This window comes from Schistocerca americana, chromosome 7, assembly GCF_021461395.2.
Source record: "Schistocerca americana isolate TAMUIC-IGC-003095 chromosome 7, iqSchAmer2.1, whole genome shotgun sequence".
Classification (NCBI taxonomy): domain Eukaryota; kingdom Metazoa; phylum Arthropoda; class Insecta; order Orthoptera; family Acrididae; genus Schistocerca; species Schistocerca americana.
This window is the reverse complement of record NC_060125.1, coordinates 310,551,401-310,571,834: the sequence shown is the minus strand read 5'-3', so window position 1 is coordinate 310,571,834 and position 20,434 is coordinate 310,551,401. Positions and strand designations below refer to the sequence as shown.

The following is a 20,434-nucleotide window of genomic DNA, read 5'->3' as shown; positions in this document are numbered from 1 at the left end:
ATGCACCATGAAGAAATTATCCAAATGGTACAGAAATTGGTAGATGTGCTGTGCATGTACAGACAAACAAATGATTACAATTTCAAAAAACTTGAATGATTTATTCACAAAAAAAGAATTTCACAAATTGAGCAAGTCAGTAATGCATTGGTCCACCTCTGGCTCTTACGGAAGCAGTTATTTGGCTTGGACTCGATTAATAGAGTTTTGAGATGTCCTTCTGATTGATATCATGCTAAATTCTGTCCAATTGGTGTGTTAGATTGTCAAAATGTTGTGCTGGTTGGAGAGCCAAAACCCTTAATGCTCCATATGTTCTCAATTGGGGAGAGATCAGGTGACCATGCTGGCCAAGGTAGGGTTTGACCAGCGTGAAGTCATGCAGTAGAAACTCCTGCTGTGTGTGGGTGGGCATTTTCTTGTTGAAACGTAAGCCCAGGATGATGTGCCATGAAGGGCAATAAAACAGGGTATAGATTATTGTCGATGTGCCACTGTGCTCTAAGGGTGTTGCAGATGACAACTAAAGGTGTCCTGCTATGAAATGAAATGGCATCCCAGACCTTCACTCCTGGTTGTTGGCTTGTATGATGAGCAGCAGTCAAGCCAGTATCGCTGCTGTCAGGAGCATCTCCAGACACATCTCAGCCTGAGACCTCATTGGCTGGAGTTGAATTGTTTTCAGTGATGAGTCCCTTTCAAATTAAACCTTGATGAGCAGTGAAATCATGTCCGCAGGTGCCCCAGACCTAACTGTCATGCACCATACAGTCTGCCAACCAGAAGTGATTGTCTGGTTGTCATCCACGGCACCCTTACAGCACAACAGTACCTCAATGATATTCTATGCCCTGTTTTATTGACTTTAATTGCAAGCCATCCTGGCGTTACATTTCAGCAAGATAATGCCCTCCCACTCATGGTGAGAGTTTCTAATGCTTGCGTTCATGCTTGCCAAACCCCCCTTGGCCAGCAGGATCACCAGAACTCTCTCCAGTGGAGAACGTTTTGAGTATTAAGGGTAGGGTCCTCCAACCAGGTTGGGATTTTGATTATCTAACATGCCAGATGGATAGAATTTGGTATGTTATCCCTCAGGAAGACATTCAATAACTCTTTCAGTCAGTACCAAGCCAAATAATTGCTTGCATAAGGGCCAGAGGTGGACCAAAGCATTATTGACTATCTCAATTTGTGACACTCTTTCTCTTAACTAAATTATCCAATTTTTCTGAAGTTAAAATAATTCGTTTGTCTGTACATGAAAATATCACAACTACTGATTTCTGTCCCATTTGGGTAATTACTTCATGGTGCTGCATTATTTTGTCTTAAAGTGTTTAAATAATTTACATGTTACTTTGTGGGGCACAAAATATTTTGTCTGCATTGTGCATTTTCATCATTTAGTTGTTAAACTTATTCCAGTTATATTTCTTATGTTATTTGTGATGGATGAACTCTCACACATGCAAGCAAGAAGTCTGCAATGCAATAGTATTTAGAGGAAATAGCTCTGCTCTGTTGTGTGTTCACATGCCTCGTCAAGCACAACTTTACTTTTCTAGGATTTCTTTGTTTGGCATTGTTTAACATAATTGCTATGTTAAAAGATGCCAGAAATCTTAAGAAGGTTTTCTCCAAATTGAGACTCATTGTGTGACAGAGACTTTATGAGGAAGTAATTTAGTTAGTTAACTGCATGTGCTATAGATCATTTGAACAATGCTTTTATTGAAATGATGTGCAACAAGTCATAATTTGTCTGTGCAAATGGATGTATGATGAAGGGCTAGAGGCTGATTGATGATGAGAACTGTAATTGGCAAGTTGCACATCTATTGTATGATGGAATCTGCACATATGTAATGTGAAAATTGTAATTTTTCCTGAAACTTAGGTCAATGGCAGATAATTAAAAAAGTGAGGAAGCATATCACACATTTCAGAAAAGCAGTATTAACAATTGTTGCTTAGTCTGTCAAAATGAAATTTTCCAATAACATTTCTGACCTCCACATTGGAAAAAAGGAAATATTTATGTTAATGGCAGAGATCATGACAAAAACTAATATATTAGACCCATATCTGTTGCAGTAGTTATGTAGAATAAAAGAGGCTTGCACAGAACAGGATAGTGTTGAGAGCTGCATCGGACCACTCTTTGGGCTGAAGACTGCAACAACACCTTCATGCTGCGGTAATGCAAAGCAGGCATTGTTTCCATATTAATTTAATTTCTACCCTGGGTCTGCAGAGCGGGTAACATTATTAAAGGTGGTAGCTTGATTGTTCCAACCAGGTATAACCACATTTCATTGGAGGAAGCAGCAAGTGTGACTACTATTAATTTTAGCAATAAGAGCTGTCTCCACAAGAACACAGAAATCAACATCATTGTTTTCCACTGGGAGAACATATTCCAGAAATTCTTGGCAACAGCTCTTATTTATAAACTGACATATGAGAAAATAACATGTCAAGATGTTTTGTCTGATGGATGTCAACTCAGTCTGACAGCTGAACATATGATTTACTTCCAGAAGTAGCAAGCAAAGAAAAACACATGTTACTGAAGATAACTAATACACACACTAAGATGTTCCCTGCCAAATATGCTGGATGCATGGAGGGGGATTTTGTGTATTAATTGTGAGCTGTTGTCTAGTGTCCTGCTGTTATTGGCTTGCTTATCTAGAGTATCTCTTCCCTTTCAGTATATTCTTTCTTCTTTTTTTGGACTTCATGCCCTCTGCAGTTTGCCCTGTGCTGAAAATGGAATTGTGCCTATCTGTTTCAAATAGACCACTAAATAACAGGAGCTACTCTTTGAAGAGGTACATATATTCTTCCAGTTCATACACTCTCAGAACATTCCATATAAGAACTGTCTACAATTATTATTTGGTAACTAGATCAAGTGATACAAATAAATAGACATCTCAGAGCCAACTCTCTATGAGACTTTAGAGCAGGCTGACTCTCTTCTCTCTCTTCCCTGAGAGAATTCATTGTCATGGTGTGTGCAATTCCATGGAGCACGGTGTGTATTTGAGGCAAGGGTGCAGCTGCGTGGAGTAATCATCAAACCAGCAAGTGCCACAAAGCATCACTAAACTACCAGCATCGCCCCAACTTACAGAAACGCTGTATCCATCCACATTCAGTTACTTGCACAGATAGTACAAAATCTCCACAGAGTTTATGGGTCCAAACTTACTAAACAATCAAACAAAAATAAAACACATGTTTGGCAATCATTATTCACTGGTACTATAAAGGCTATGCAACACATCATTTCACTGAAGTTACTTCACAACACTTGTCTGCATATAAAGTGAATGTAGCAAAAATTTGAAGTTCCTGCCAAGCTACGTGGGAGCAAATCATATAGCAACACGAGCACAATATTTCTCATAAAAGTACAGATCACATTTAATTATTAGTATTATATATAAAAACAAAGATGAGGTGACTTACCGAACAAAAGCGCTGGCAGGTCGATAGACACACAAACAAACACAAACATACACACAAGCTTTCGCAACAAACTGTTGCCTCATCAGGAAAGAGGGAAGGAGAGGGGAAGACGAAAGGAAGTGGGTTTTAAGGGAGAGGGTAAGGAGTCATTCCAATCCCGGGAGCGGAAAGACTTACCTTAGGGGGAAAAAAGGACAGTTATACACTCGCACACACGCACATATCCATCAACACATACAGACACAAGCAGACATTGGTCTTTAAATATGTCTGCTTGTGTCTGTATGTGTTGATGGATATGTGCGTGTGTGCGAGTGTATACCTGTCCTTTTTTCCCCCTAAGGTAAGTCTTTCCGCTCCCGGGATTGGAATGACTCCTTACTCTCTCCCTTAAAACCCACTTCCTTTCATCTTCCCCTCTCCTTCCCTCTTTCCTGATGAGGCAACAGTTTGTTGCGAAAGCTTGAATTTTGTGTGTATGTTTGTGTTTGTTTGTGTGTTTGTTTTTTTGTGTGTGTTTGTTTGTGTGTTTGTTTGTGTGTCTATCGACCTGCCAGCGCTTTTGTTCGGTAAGTCACCTCATCTTTGTTTTTATATATAATTTTTCCCACGTGGAATGTTTCCTTCCATTATATTGATATCATTAATTATTAGTATGTTTGAACACAGAGTTGGATCTCTTTGATGCTCAGCATGAAGACGCATTTTCTAGAAGCATACAAGGAGACTTATGTCATTTAAGCCCTTGTACTACATACCTTCAAAAGGCTATTACGAGGTGAGGTAGAATGAAAAACCATTTAGTGCTAAGAAGTTCCTCCATGCTAGTGAAACTAGCAGATGAATAGATAGTTCAGTGAGTTTGTCAAGAGTAACAGAGTATGAATCTCTCCTCTGTGAGTATTTTGTTATAACTTAAAAGAGAAAGAGGTTGTAGATAAAATGAAATAAGGAGAGCAAGTAGATTACAGTTCTTATTTAATTGTTTGACACTGAAAATATCAGAGCATGTGGATTCATCACCTTTTCATATTTAACATGAAGACCTTCAACTTTAATGACTATCTACATTCTGTAAGGAGGGAGTGCTGTGTGGTTGAGATATGAGTAAATTCGTATATTATGCCATTTTATCAGATGCAGCGAATATGACGTTCCAAAGGCACTCTAAGATTTTTGGCATAGAGTCTGTTCAGTTTTCTCAGATCCATTTTATTTCTAACCATTAGTTTTGATGGCATACAAGTCTGGCATAGAAGGATACATTCAGTAGAGTAATCAAATTGTATTCGGTGAATGATCATTGTTTTTATGTTTATGGAGACTGATCCTGCTGTAAGCAAATTATTTCCTCTGAATTTAGTTTTTGCTGATTAGTTAGTTGAAATTTCATAGATTATTTGCTTTATTTCTTTAAAAATGATATAAAGAAGCGAATTTCTAGGCAATGTATATGATTTCTTTTTTTGTATAGCTGCATGTGCTCATTTATATAATACTAGATGGCACAGTGCCTTAAGTCTAGTAAAAATTGACATGTTATTTTTTGTCTCTGCTCATGTTATATGTGAAACCCACAATAAATTATGAAGAAAACATTTTTCTTCTATACTGTAGATGTAAGTAACCTAACAAAGAGTAGTAATTATTTAATAATCAACTAACAGTCAATCTAGAATAACTACCTAATCTTGTACAGCATGAACAATAAAAATCCACAAAGAAAATGCAACTATAAGTTAAACAAGGAGAAATGAATTTAATAATCAAACATATAATTAAATTAAATATTGGAAAAAATAATTAATGATACAATCAGATAAAATAAGAATAGTTCTCTCCTTAGAATGACATTATTGAAATTTTGGGAGTACCTATATAGCCAACTTTATTTGGACCTATACTGATATGAATAAAATCGGAAACCTTAACATTCTAATACAGTACAAAAAGCCACTCTCATCAAAACACAAATAATTAAAAGAATACATTTTCAAACAAATATGAATAAATTATTAAGCATAAATAATCTAGAGCAGTATTATGAAAATGATAGTTGCTACTCACCATATAGGGACATGCTGAGTCAGAGAAATACACAACAAAAAGACTTTCAGAAAGTTAGCTTTCAGCCAACAAGGCTTTTGTTGAAAATAGACTCTCTCTCTCTCTCTCTCTCTCTCTCTCTCTCTCTCTCATGCAAGTGTAACACACACACACATGACTGCATTCTCCAACAGCTGGAGCAAAACTACGAGTGGCAGTGCATTTTGGGGAGCCAACTGGGTGGGGGTAAAGAAGAGAAATAGTCGGTGAGAGGGAGGGATAGTAGGGCAGGCATGGGGACAGTAAAGAGCTGCTGGGAGTGTGCAGGTACGAGGAGGAGAGTAGCGCAGCTAGGTGCAGTCGGGAGATTAGATGGAGGGTGGGGTAGAGACAGGGGGTGGGGGGTTATCTGAAAAGGAGAGCAGTAGAAGGACTGGGTGCATTGCTGTAATGGAGGGCTGTTTAGTTCTGGAATGGGAACAGGAATGTGGCTAGATGAGTAAGGACTATGACTAATGAAGGTTGAGGTCAGGAGGGTTATAGGTACTTAGGATATATTCTAGGGAGAGTTCCCGCCTGTGCAATTCAGAAAAACTGGTGTTGGTGGGAAGGATACAGACAGCACAGGTGTGCAGCAGTCATTTAAATTTAGAATGTCATGTTGGGCAGTGTGCTCAGCAACAGGGTGGTCCAGTTGTTTGTTGATGGCCATTCATGCGGACAGACAGCCTGTTCTTTGTCATACCCATGTAGTATAAAGCACAGTGGTTGCAGCTTAGCTTCTAGATCACATGTCTAGCTTGACAGGTAGCCCTGCCTTGATGGAACAGCTGATGTTTGTGACCAGACTGGAGTAGGTTGTGGTGGGAGGATGTATCAGACAGGTCTTAAATCTAGGAATTTTACAGGGATGTGAGCCATGAAACAAGGGTTTGGAAGCAGGGATTGTGTGGAGGTGGATGAGGATATTGTGTAGTTTTGTTGTGTGGTGGAATACCACTGCGGGATGAGTGAGAAGTATAGTGGCTAGGACATTTCTCATTTCAGGGAATGACGAGAGGTAGACAAAACCCTGGCACAGAATGTTATTCAGTTGCTCCAGTCCTGGGTGGTACTGAGTCACAATGGGAATGCTCATCTGTGGCCTGGCTGTGATGCTTTGGGTGACTGGGAAGAGAAGGGTTGGAAGGTCTGTTTTTGTACTAGGTTGGGAGGGTAATTACAATCTGTAAGGGATCAGTGAGATCATCAGTATATTTCGAGAGGGACTGCTCGTCACTAAGATGCAACAGCCATGGTTGGCTAGGCTGCATGAAGGGACTTCTTGGAATGTAATGGGTGGCAGCTGTTGAAGTGGAGGTACTGCTGGTGGTTGGTAGGTTTGATATCGACAGAGGTACTGATGTAGCCATCATTGAGGTGGAGGTCAACATGGACCAGGTGAAGTGAATGGGGGAGAAGGTGTTGAGGTTGTGGAGAAATGTGGATAGGGTGTCCTCACCCTTGATCCAGATCATGAAGATGTCATCAGTGAATCTGAACCAGGTGAAAGAGGTTAGGGATTCTGGGTGATTATGAACGATTCCTCTAGATGGCCCATGAATTGGTTGGCATAGGATGTGCCATGCAGGTGCCTGTAGCCCATACCCAGCTTTGTTTGTAGGTAATGACATCCAAGGAGAAGTAATTGTGGATTAGGATATAATTGGTTATGGTGACTAGGAAGGAGGTGGTTGGTTTGGATCCATCTGGCACTGGGAAAAGTAGTGTTCAATAGCAGTAAAGCCATGAGCATTGGTGATGTTAGTGTAATGGGAGGTGGCATCAGTAGTGACAAGCAGGCACCATGTGGTAAAGGAACAAGAACTGTGGAGAGTCAGTTGAGAAATTGGCTGCTATCTTCTATATAGGCTGAAGGTATTAGTCCATGAGGGCAGAGATTCTCTCAGTGGGAGACAGTAACTGGTCATAATGAGATGTCGTATGTGGTTGGTTTTATGGACTTTGGGAAGCATGTAGAAGGTAGCAAAGTGAGGAGTACTGGGAGTTAGTAGAGAGATGGACTCCAATGAGAGTTTCTGGGATGGGCCTAAGGATTTGAGGAGAGACTGGAGATATTGCTGGATGCCTGGAATGGGGTCACTGTGGCACGGTTTGCAAGAGGAAGAATCTGACTGCTGGCATAGTCCTTCTGCCAAGTAATCCTTGTGGTTCAAAACACCAGTGGTGGTGTCTTTATCAGCATTTAGGTTTATAAGGCCGGGATCAGTTTATAGGTGGTGGATTGCTTATCTTTCTGTCTGTGTAATGTTAGTTTGTATGTTGAGAGATTTTGGGAATGGTGGTTAGGCAAGATTCAAGGTTAAGAAATTCTGGAAAGTTAACAAGGGGTGATTTGGTGGCAGTGGGGGTGAAATGGGTCAGGAAGGTTAAAAATTGGTCTTTGGTTGAGTGTGATTGGTAGGGTTGGTGGCAAAAAAATGTTTCCACTGTAGGGTCCAGGAGAAGGAGAGAAGGTCTTTAACAAGTCCTGTGTGATTGGTATGGGAGTGGGGCAAAAGGTGAGGACTTTGGGAAGGATTGATGCTTTTGCAGGGGTCTGGCTTTTGGAGGAAAGCTTCATGACTGTATTTCAGGTCTGTTTAGGTTCTGGATTCTGTGTGGTGGTGGGAGGGAGCTATGTAGGGTGGGGTAAATGTATTAGGTCTGTGAGACAGGCTTTGTCAGCTGTGAGGGTGCATGGGGGAGGTTTGGAGGTAGTTGTAGAGGTGGTGGACAGTATAGTAAGTGAGCAGGTTGGAGAGTTTTTTAGAGGTGGTGTTGTGCATGTTACTCTAGTTCCTGGAGGGCAAGAATTTCAGTGTGTGTTATGGGATCCAGGAATTTGGTATTGCATAGCAGAAGAATTTTACGGGTGGAGAGAAGGTATTGCAAGGTGGTTTGAATCTGATTGGTATGGTTTTGCTGAACGTGTTAGTGAGAGCTAAGTATTGGCAGAATATGAAAAAATGGTCATCATGAAAAGAAGGGTGGCAGCCAGAGATGGGTAATTTGATGGTAAGGCCATTTTGGGGGATTCCATGAGTCAAGCAACAACACAAGAACAGTAAGTGCGGATGGGTTCTGGCTAGGGATAAGGAAACGTCTCTGTATTGACACAGATGTGAGGTGCAAGGATCCATGGAGGTGGAAAAAATGCAGGAAAATACATAAGTAACATAGAATTACACCCACAAAAATTCTAAAAAGTACACTCAACGACATGGGAAAGATCACAGAAAGGTTACCCTACTCTCCATTCATCCCCGCATGTTCCTAGCAGGACTTTACCATCCTCCACATGTACCCTGTTATTCCTCCTCCTCCCTGTTGCAGCCTCCTTCTTACCCCCACTCAGTTGCCTCTCCTGTAAGGCACTGCTGCTTGCAGTCTGGTTCCAGTTGTGACTGTGGTCATGTGCGTGCACGTTACATTTGTGTGTGTGTGTGTGTGTGTGTGTGTGTGTGTGTGTGTGTGTGTGTGTGTGTGTGTGTGTGTGTCTTTTGTCTTAGTTTTGACAAAGGCCTTGTTCGCCGAAAGCTAACTTTTCGATAGTTATTTTGTTGTGCCTTTGTGTGACTTAACATCTCTGCTATATGGTGAGTAGCAACTATCCTTTTCATAATATTGTTACATTCCATCCTGGATTTTCCATTGTTTAGTAATCTAGAGCAATGAGTTCACTATTCAGCACATTACTTTGCCAAAGTAACACTGATATGTAATGGTAATCACTTTATAACAAATATTTCCAGATACTGCTCATACAGATGAGAATTAATTTCATGAAGACTGAAACCGATCTGGCTCACTCATCTGAAGTTACACCATATTCCAAATTATGAAACATTTCTTCTTCATGAGATGAATGGGTGGACATAAAGACCTAATTGTTTGCCTCCTCTGGCCAAAAGTTTTCTTAATCAAGCATCCGGGTTGCAATTTTTTGTGTCAATATGTACTCTCTGCAACAATTATCCTGTTAACCCTAAGGTAACTTATGCACTCATAAATCAGTTATAATAGACACAGTAATGGAGAGTTTACTTTTTCTTATGCCACCCCAAAAATTTATTTTATTTAAATATGGAGGAGCCGTAAGAAAACTATACGAAATTAAATTATCATGCTCTTCACAGTCTTCAGTTCAATGAGAAAAGTGTACAACTTGTAACTTCAAAATTAAATTCCCTTATTTAATAATGGGCTGTTGATTTCTTGTCAAACCATTCATTCCAGACCCTAATTAAGAGATTAACAACCATGCCAAAATTATATAGAAAAAAACAATGCCTCATCAAAACTTTGTCAAGTATATGTATTTTATTTTTAATCTTTTTGGGAGTTACTTGAATTTTATTTGTTTCTATTGTTATATCAGTAAATAAAACAAATATATGTACAGTAGGGGGGGGGGGGGGGGGTTGCTGTGGAGAGATTGGAAAATGAAAATGGGAAAGGAAGAGAGCAGCAGAAGAATGAATTTATTTGATTTTGGAACAAGAAAATGTTTAATCTGAGCACAAGTTGGAAAGTCTGTTTCCATTTTCAAAGTTAAATATGACACATCTAATGGATGATATTTTATCTCCTGATTATGTCTGTCTCAAATCAGGAGCAACTCATAACAGCTTCATGATGAACTCCCAAAAATGTGCCAATAGATCACCAGGCACAAATTAAATGTTGCTTAGCCTCAATAGAAGCAGGGTATATTTCTGTGGAAGAATAGAATAGAAGAGAATAGCGTGAAGGGACAATGCAGAAACACTTTTACAGTGTCAGTCCTTTTTTGTCTCTTTGTAATTTTTTGTCTTGTTTTTCCTTTTTTGTTTCATTATTTCTTCTCCTCTTTGCTCTTGCAAGCCTTGTGCACATCTAGTGCTACCTAAAATCATTTCTTATTGTTTTTTATTTGTTTCATCCCTATTACTTCATTCATTGCCTCTGACCTTCATATGCGTTACATTAACTTAATCTTTTCACCTGTCTTGCAGAATTAGTCTAAACATATCTGTATTATCCAAAACGCTTTATAGTTTGATCTCGCCTTGAGATAAACTTGTATTCCTTTTATTTTTCTTTCATTTGATCTCTAGTATAATTTAGTTTTCCACGATTATTGCTTTGTTGCCTCTAACCTATGCCAATGAAGCCACTATAGCATCTTTTGTAGCTAATGAGAAAAGTCATATATGATTACCTCTGCCTGACTTGAAGTTTCAGTTTTGATAACTCTTTCTTAGTTAAATACTGAGTAATGAAGAGAAAAGCCTTTTTACATAACCAATTATAGCATTTTCTTACCCAAAAAGAATTATCTTCACTGATAGCATTACATTTTTCCCTCATTCTGGAATATACCTTACGTAAACATTATTTGTGTTTAGTGAATTGATATCATTCATAAAAAATAATATTGAGATCATCTTCCAAAATTATTGGGATTTTGGAAACAATAATGTAAGGAAAAAGATAGACTGCTACTCACAGTAAAGATGACACAGTGAGCTGCAGACAGGCATAACAAAAAATTAGATACATATTTTGCTTTTGGCCAAAGCCTTCTTCAGGAAAGGAAACATGCTCACATTTGGTCACACAAGCAAGCATACCTGACGCTCACATAACCACAATCTTCGGCAGCTCAGACCAGAATGCAACTGTCATGTTGAATGGAAGCGGCAGTCTGGAGAGGGTGGGAAAGGGGAAGAGATAGCAGGGTATACGTGGGGTGAGGGTAGAGCTCTGTCTGGCAGAGCATTCAGGGGCTGGGGGCAAGCATGACAAGACTCCCAAGTGCAGCATCAGAAGGCCGTGGAGCAGGAGGGGTTGGGGGGTGGGGGGAAGGTGCGGAAAAGGAGTAGGGAAGGGGAAAGACATGTGGATGCTTTGGCATAGGGCAGCACACAAATAGGGTGAGGGGATGTGAATAGGGAGGAGGTGATAGGATAGATGGTGGTAACTTACTGCTCCATACCCTCTACAGAACAGTTTCTGCCTCATCAGTCCTAATGCCTCCTCCCTATTCACATCCCCTCACCATCTTTTTGTGCCACCCTATGCCAACTCACTCACCCAGCTTTCCCCTTCCCAGCTCCTCCCCTTTTCCACTCCCCCCCCCCCCCTCCCCACTGTCCAATCCCCCTCCCCACCTCCCTCCTCACAACCTTCCGAAGGTGCTCCTGGTGACAGTTTCATCATGCCTCCTTCTAGTCCCTGCACACTCTGCCATACAGCACTCTTCTCCTCCTGCACTTATACTTTGTTAGCCTTTTCCCTTTCCCACCCTACCCGCATTGCTGCTTCCATTCAACATGATATTGCAATCCAGTCTTAGCTGCTCAAAATGGTGGTCATTTTGGCATGAGATGTACATGCATGTGTGAATGAAATGTGTTATGTTTCTGTTTCTCAAGAAGACTTTGGCCAAAAGATAAAGGTGTAGCAGTCACTTTGTTATGCCTGTCTGCAATTCAAAGTGTCATCTTTATGGTGAATAACAATCACTCTTTTTCCTTATATTGTTGATATTCCAACCTGGGATTTCCATTGCTTGATGCTATAAAGAAATAAATTATTATCTGGAATAATTACCATGGATGTAATAGACTCAGGAGGTTGTTAGACAGCAAAGGCTCTTTCTTGATAATTTATCTGCATTTAGTGTATGTAATTTGCTTTCTGTTTGTATTTTCAATATAGTGTTCATTCATTTTATGATTTCACATAAACATTTTGTTTTTACAGGTAAGCCAACAACGTGGATTGTCAACAATCAGAAGAAAATATTCTTAGCTGAAAAAGAAACATACATAGTGAAGTGTGAGGTGGCTAGTGGTTCCAGCTTTGTTATTGTTTCCTGGAATTTTACTTCATGCACTAGTGAATCTGCTTGCACAACCAAATATTTAGAAACAGAGGTATAATACCTAATACAGTTAATGCTTCATCTGTGTGTGTGTGTGTGTGTGTGTGTGTGTGTGTGTGTGTGTGTGTGTGTGTGTGTGTGTGTGTGTCTGTACACGTGAATGCACATTCACATGTTGACTGCTTCAGTACTCCCTTAATTTCTATTTGCTTTTCATAGTACAACTTTTAAGATGAAATCACCTAGAAACACAAAATACATGTATGAATGCAACACCTATACATTCATAAACATGATTAAGTCTTTAGCTAGTAGATTAAGGCAAACTGAGACTGGTGGGCAGGCAAGAAAAGGATATTGATATTAAGTGACTGGACTTTTATATTTTCAAGAGCAACATTAATTTCAGAATGCTGCCAAACAAGGTTAATCTTAATATGCTGATGGACCATGAAATTGGTCAACAAATGTGACCAAACATTGTTGCATGGAGTTGAAAATATCCTGAATGGTGTGCTGTGGTATTCCATCTCCTGCAGCTTGCACCAGAGTGTGCAATACCTGCAGATTGGTGACTGTGGGTGGATCCTTGAGTGTGTACTTCATAGAACCTCATTCTCAATTTGGGAGAAGACTAATTGTGTAGCTGGCCATGGCAGAGCATTCGCAGGACATAAATTGACCTATTAAAGTTATGCATAGGGCTTAGCTTTCACGAATGGTGGTGCCATTGGTACCAGGACATCCAGAATGTATCACATGGCTGTTATGATGTCCTTGAGGAACCACCAATGGTGATTGGTCACCAGATTATCTCATGAGTCATGACCCATACCAGAATACCAGACTGTGGTACAAGTGATTTGATAGCACAATCCACTTGTCATTACTTCATGGCATTCTCAACTTTGCCTCCAGACGTGAGCCACAGTGGTAGTCACCTTCCAGGTTACTGAAAATGACCCAATACCAGTCTACACAGCATTATGTCCATCATTTGTAATACTAGGTAAGCCACTGATGTAATGGTCAGAATATGGAGAACCTCACATTCCTTCTTTGGAATTTGCTGAAGAAAGTGAAGAAAAGTGACAAATGAAATTGGAGCTCACCAGAATATTGTCTGAATCTTCATTAAAGCAGATCTGCCAATATTAACAGTTTTTTCAGTGCAGGCTGTACAGGCCTCTCAATGGAACTTATTTCTGTCACTGGACCCACAGACTGCCATCTACAGAGGGTGATGGTGGTGTCCAACAGCCATGTGACACAGCTCTTCACAAATGCATATTGAGTAAGTGAACTGGTGTTGGAACACATAGCCAAGGCATAGTGAAATACAAGTAATGCCTTTAGTATGATACTGAACATAATGGCTAATACACCTATTGATGGTCCTCATATCAGAGCCAGTGTACCCAAGATCTTATCTCCCTTTTCTGTCACTAAATGCATTGCTGACTGAGAAAAGCCAGTGCTGTGCAACATAACTGCTGCATTTGAGGTGGATATGTTTGGTTCCTCCGGGTACAACTTTTCGTATGGTTGTAAATGTGTTTAGGAAACATGTAGACACACATGTGTCTGAAATGACTCAGGGTAAAAATTTGATCATAAAATTCTAAACATATCATAATTTCTTCTTTGGACTCAGATGAAAAAAAATAAATAAAAGTAATGAATTAAAATGGAGCACTACAGAACAGTTTTTGGATCTTCAGAGACTAGCACAAAATCCAAGAGATTTGATTATCTTTGTTATTTGCATTAAATTCATTCTCAGTTTATACAGTGCACCAAAAAATTGTGCATTCTAGCATGCTGCCATCTCTACCCCCCTCCCCAATTTTTTGTGTGTTGTTTTTTGTGTTTGGCACAAGCTTTTCATTCGTCTGTAATCACAGAATGTAGCCTCGACAATATTACTTAATTGGAAGTTTGATAGATTTATCTCTTGTATTGAATCTTATAAGATTGATGAATAATTATTTTGCAGCAAAGGAATAATGCAGATGGTGTGAGGAATGGATCTTTTCTGACTTCCACGTACAAATTTTCATGTGAAATACCAGGAAATCTGTCTTGTATTGCTTCAGATGACTATGGAATAGGCAGTAACACCATTGAAATTATTTGTGAAGGTAAATTATCTGTATTTTAAATTACTGTCTTTCCATTAGAACTGTCATGAGGAGCATTCAATAAGTAATGCAATACTTGTTTTTTTGGCCACTTTTAGTTGGAAAATGCAGAATTTGTTGTGGGACATTGTGGAATATTCCCACTTCAGCCCCTACAGTTTCATGAAGGTCATAATGCTATAGTAGCCTTCAAAATTGTGTGTGTAATGGAAGTATGTTCCAAGCAGAGAGCTGTCATTGAGTTCCTTTTGGTGGAAAACAAAGCTTGGCAGACACTCGTAGACACTTGCAGAATATCTACAGAGTCCTGCCAGTGAACAAAACCAAGGTGAGCTGTTCGGTGAGGTGTCTTATCATCATCACAGCATAGTTGTGCAAACCTGTTTGATCTCCTACATGCTGGTTAGCTGTGCACAGCCATGACTCCTGCAATGTTGGAATGTGTGGATACTCTCATTTGAGGTGATTGATGGGTCACAGTCAGACACCTTGTGCTCAACTGGGTGTTTCTGTTGGTAGTGCTGACAAACTCATTTACCGATTGGGGTACTCAAAGGCATGTGGCCACTGGGTTCCTCACTGCTTAATAGAAGACCATAAAGAGCAACAAAGGATCATCTGTGCAGAATTGCTTGTGCATTATGAGGCTGATTGTGACAATTTTTTGTCTAACATCACCACAGGCAATGAAACAGGGGTTCATCACTTTGAACCAGTAAATAAACAGCAATCCATGGAGTGGTACCATACCAACTCTTCTTCAAAGCAAAGGTCAAAGCTATACTCTCAGCCAGTAAAGTTATGATGACAATCTTCTAGAACTCTGAAGGAGTTATTCTGTTTGATGTCCCCCAGCATAGTGCAGTGATCAGGCCTGAAGTTTATTGTGCTACCCTCAGGAAATTGAAGAAATGACTTCAGCTTGTTTGCTGCTAGAGTAATGCAAACAACTTCTCCTTTTCCATGACAATGCAAGGTCTCACACAAATCTGTGCACCCAAGAGGATCTCACAAAACTTCATTGGACACTTCCTACTCATCCACCCCACAACCTGGATCTCATACCTTCAACTTCCATCTGTGAGGCTCAATGAAGGATGCACTCTGCGGGAAGCAGTATGTGGATGATGGGTAGGTTATTGATGCAGCAAGACGTTGGCTCTGACGTTGACCAGTAGAGTGGTACCATGTGGGCATACAGGCCCTTCAGTAAGGTTGCATGAGGCCACACCATTGAATAGTGGTTATATTGAAAAATAGGGTTTTGTAGACAAAAGACTGGGGAATAATATGGTGTATTGGAATCCTGAATACAACCAACCTGCTTTCATAAAAAATGTGTTGCATTACTTATTGAACGCCCCTGTATATTGTAAAACAGCTAACAACATAATCTGTTCATTATGAATGCCTGCTGCCACCCCACCCCCCAAAAAAGTGGCTTGGGGAAAATAATAAACAGTAAGTCCTCTTGAATTAATTGTTGCAGTAGTGACTTCATAGGTCCAGATCTCATCCTAGACATGAAGATTCCACAAAACCGTTAATGCTGATGTTACTGATGTAGGTTTGCAACACTACTAAGTCCACTAACTGCTGTAACTATCAAATGCTTTACAATGCTTGCAAGACAATTTAAAGATCTGAAATATCAGATAATTCATGCAGCACATCTGAGATAGCTAAAACATACAATCAGATATTTTCAAAATCTGCTTGAATAACTGTGATTAGAAGAACAGCTCTCTACTGAAGTAGAAAAGTAATGTTGTGGTTGTATTTCATATGCAGAAAGTAAGTATTAAATATGTTATTTAAGAATGGAAGGACCAGATTGGAATATCAGCAATATTATTAAAAAATAGGTTTCTGCTTACCATATAGATGTCACATTGAAAAGGATACAGACACAATGAAAAGTCTGTTACAAATAAGCTTTTGGCCAAAGCCTTGTTCAGAAAAGAAAAACATATGCACATTCAAACAGGCAAGCACCTCACACATATGTGACACCTATCTCTGGCTGCTCGAGCTAGAATGCAATTGAAACATGTTGAACAGGAACAACAATCTCGCCGGCCGCTGGTGGCCGAGTGTTTCTAGGCGCTACAGTCTGGAACCGCGCGACTGCTACGGTCGCAGGTTCGAATCCTGCCTCGGGCATGGATGTGTGTGTTGTCCTTAGGTTAGTTAGGTTTAAGTAGTTCTAAGTTCTAGGGGACTTATAACCTCAGCAGTTGAGTCCCATAGTGCTCAGAGCCATTTGAACCATTTTTGAACAACAATCTCTCGTAGGGTAAGGGTGGGAGAAAAGGAATTATTGATACCTGGTGGAGTGTGCAAGGTTAGAAGTGGTAGAGCAGCTCTGGCAGGTGCAGCATCAGCTGGCTTTAGGTGAAGCAGATAGGGGAAAAATGGGGTGTAGAAAGGAGAGGAGTAGAGAAGAGGAGAAGATCAGTGAGTGCTGGAAGAGAGCAGCACACAATGAGAGTGAGAGTGAGAGGAGGTGAATTGTGAGGTGGTGATAGGGCAGAGGAGGCAGAAACAGTTGGATGGAGTGTGTGGTGATAATAGATTACCATAGGTTGAGGCTGGTATGATTTCAGGAGGGAAGAATGGGTTGTAAGGATAACTCCCATCTGGTGCATCTAGTGCATAAAAGCTAGTTGTGGAGAGGAGGTTCCAGGTGGCCCGGGTTGTGAAGCAGCCTTTGAAATCCCATCTGCACAGTTCAGGAAAGGTGGTAGTGGAGGGGAGATTCCAAATGGCCCAGATTTGAAGCGACTGTTGAAATCAAGCAAGTTATGTTCAGTTGCATGTTGTGCCACAGTTTAGCATGTTTCATGATTGTTATATTATCAGGTCTTGCACTGACCAGTGCCATAACACTCTTCTCCAAGATGAGCAAGGTGTGCTCTGTCAGTTTATCTGAACATCTCCACATTGAAACTGACTGGTATGTGGTATTCCCCATACCCAAGCTCATAAGCTTTGGGTTTTTCATGTCCTGCTGTGTCAATGGTGTATCATGAGTGCAGTGGTTCAGAAAAGAAACACTGCTGCAAGAGTCAACTACAGAGTGTAACAATGCGTTAGTGAGACAGGGGCACTGTTAGCTATCACTGACTGTGACGGCACATAGACAGACCACAGAAATTCAGTTCTGGACAACAACAAATGATGAGCAGTGATATCATTGCTAAGGCCACTGCCCGTATGTTTATTCCCACTCACCACAGATTAAAAGTCACAATGATAATTATTGATGGAGGAACATCACTGCTGAATGCTTGAAAAATGGAGAAAGGTCACCTGGACTGATGGATCACAGCACTTATTGGTATACTCCTCTGGCAGGGTACAGGAACATATGAAACCACGTGACACGGTTCGTCTTTCTTGTCAGTAGGGCTCTATCCTGCAGATGGTAGAGGTATTCTTGTTGATGGGGGGATGTTTACATGTAATGAAATGAGACGCTTGAAATTTCCATATTTCTCACTGGCTAGTGAAACAGGAAATACACACATAAATATACATGGTGATTATGGGGAATGAATACTTGAAATTCCAATTTCTCACTGGCAAGTGAAACAGGAAATACACACATAAATATACATGGTGATTAGGGGGAATGACTGTCCAAATGAGGATACTACTGCAAAAATTTTGAAAAAGCACATATGTTTGTAATAAATGAATTTTGTGTAGCACTCATAAAGTTTGAAAATGTGCAATTTATTGCTATGGGCATTATTTTTGATACAATCAGTGAAATCAGTCTTCAAATATTTCCTTCTACATTCTTAATATAATAGAGGGAAACATTCCACGTCCTCCAGCAGGGATACGACTTCCTCAAATCCTGCCCTGAAATGAGATCCATCCTTCATGAAATCCTCCCCACTCCACCAAGAGTGTCTTTCCGCCGTCCACCTAACCTTCGTAACCTCTTAGTTCATCCCTATGAAATCCCCAAACCACCGTCCCTACCCTCTGGCTCCTATCCTTGTAACTGCCCCCGGTGTAAAACCTGTCCCATGCATCCTCCCACCACCACCTACTCCAGTCCTGTAACCCGGAAGGTGTACACGATCAAAGGCAGAGCCACGTGTGAAAGCACCCACGTGATTTACCAACTGACCTGCCTACACTGTGATGCATTCTATGTGGGAATGACCAGCAACAAACTGTCCATTCGCATGAATGGACACAGGCAGACAGTGTTTGTTGGTAATGAGGATCACCCTGTGGCTAAACATGCCTTGGTGCACGGCCAGCACATCTTGGCACAGTGTTACACCGTCCGGGTTATTTGGATACTTCCCACCAACACCAACCTATCCGAACTCCGGAGATGGGAACTTGCTCTTCAATATATCCTCTCTTCCCGTTACCCACCAAGCCTCAATCTCCGCTAATTTCAAGTTGCCGCCACTCATACCTCACCTGTCTTTCAACAACATCTTTGCCTCTGCACTTCCGCCTTGACTAACATCTCTGCCCAAACTCTTTGTCTTTAAACATGTCTGCTTGTGTTTGTATATGTGTGGATGGATATGTGTGTGTGTGCGAGTGTATACCCGTCCTTTTTTCCCTCAAGGTAAGTCTTTCCGCTCCCGGGATTGGAATGACTCCTTACCCTCTCCCTTAAAACCCACATCCTTTCGTCTTTCCCTCTCCTTCCCTCTTTCCTGATGAGGCAACAGTTTGTTGCGAAAGCTTGAATTTTGTGTGTATGTTTGTGTTTGTTTGTGTGTCTATCGACCTGCCAGCGCTTTTGTTTGGTAAGTCACATCATCTTTGCTTCTACATTCTTAGTATCATCTTGATGTCTCTTCTACTCCTTCATACTATACCGTATTTTGCTGCATTCAAGGATGTTGGTATGCTGTTTTCTGCTTTATTCTTCACATTTCCATCTTCCTTTTTCTGTTCATTGTTCTGATATTCCAGTCCTTTTTCCTATGTATGTGGATCATCTTATATGACAAGTACACAGAGATTTGATAGTGGACATACTCTGGAATTATTTCTATTAGCAAAGCAATCTATATTTTATAAAGATGGTAGCATTCCAGTGGGACTAAGAAAATCTTTATTTGTAGCTTTCTTCTTTCCTTTTATTTTCGTGATGTGTATTGGATACAGCTGCTTTACATTCAGGGACATTGTATTATTACTTGGACCCCAAAAAACCCTCCTTCATTGTAAACTGAAGAACAAGGATTGGTGAATCCAAATATACAATTACTCTTTTAAGCATTGTTTCTTCTTTACCGTGTGGAATCATAGGTAAGGATTTTCTCTGCTTTAGGAATTTGGCCTTAGAGGCATATTTCACATCCCTTTGGTACTTTTAGTGAACACACAGCCAGTGTAGGTGGTAGTCAAAGTTAATAAATCATAAATTATCAGGTTGTGATTATTTTGTGACTAAGCAAAGTTTCTTACAGCATGGAAAATGTAATAAGTAAAAATAACTAAAAGGCTTCAACACAACAAGATCATTTTGTACATCTTATATGTATGATACATCCAGGTCCTGACATAGGGATAGAAATTGTGAATTTTAATGCAGTTAAGGATTGTGTATCTGGATTTTCATTTTTGGTTTCTAAGTTGTTTCTAATGGTCTTACAGTTGCACATGAAGTGAATTTGCACAGATGATACAAATATAAGAAAAAAGAGAGTATCTCTGCTGTAACAGAAAGAGCAGTTACTAAAATATTTGGAGGTACTAGCAGATGGTTCAAGGTAAACAGCAGTGTTTTTAGAACTCCTGCTCAGTGTTTGCCAAAGAATTCCAGGACCTATGATTGTAATCTATTTAACAGTGAAATACAATAAGTGGA

The 20,434-nt window shown here is 40.2% G+C and overlaps 1 protein-coding gene across 3 annotated transcripts in view; it reads left to right on the top strand.

The window, feature by feature from the left end:
- The window catches only part of LOC124622090 (mast/stem cell growth factor receptor kita-like), a 299,069-nt gene that overhangs the window by 162,835 nt on the left and 115,800 nt on the right, over nucleotides 1–20,434 (top strand). For all 3 annotated transcript variants that reach the window (XM_047147668.1, XM_047147669.1, XM_047147667.1), the window contains exons 9-10: nucleotides 12,316–12,488; nucleotides 14,433–14,577. In XM_047147668.1, the coding sequence (XP_047003624.1) occupies nucleotides 12,316–12,488; nucleotides 14,433–14,577 (318 nt within the window). The remainder of the gene's footprint in view (nucleotides 1–12,315; nucleotides 12,489–14,432; nucleotides 14,578–20,434) is intronic.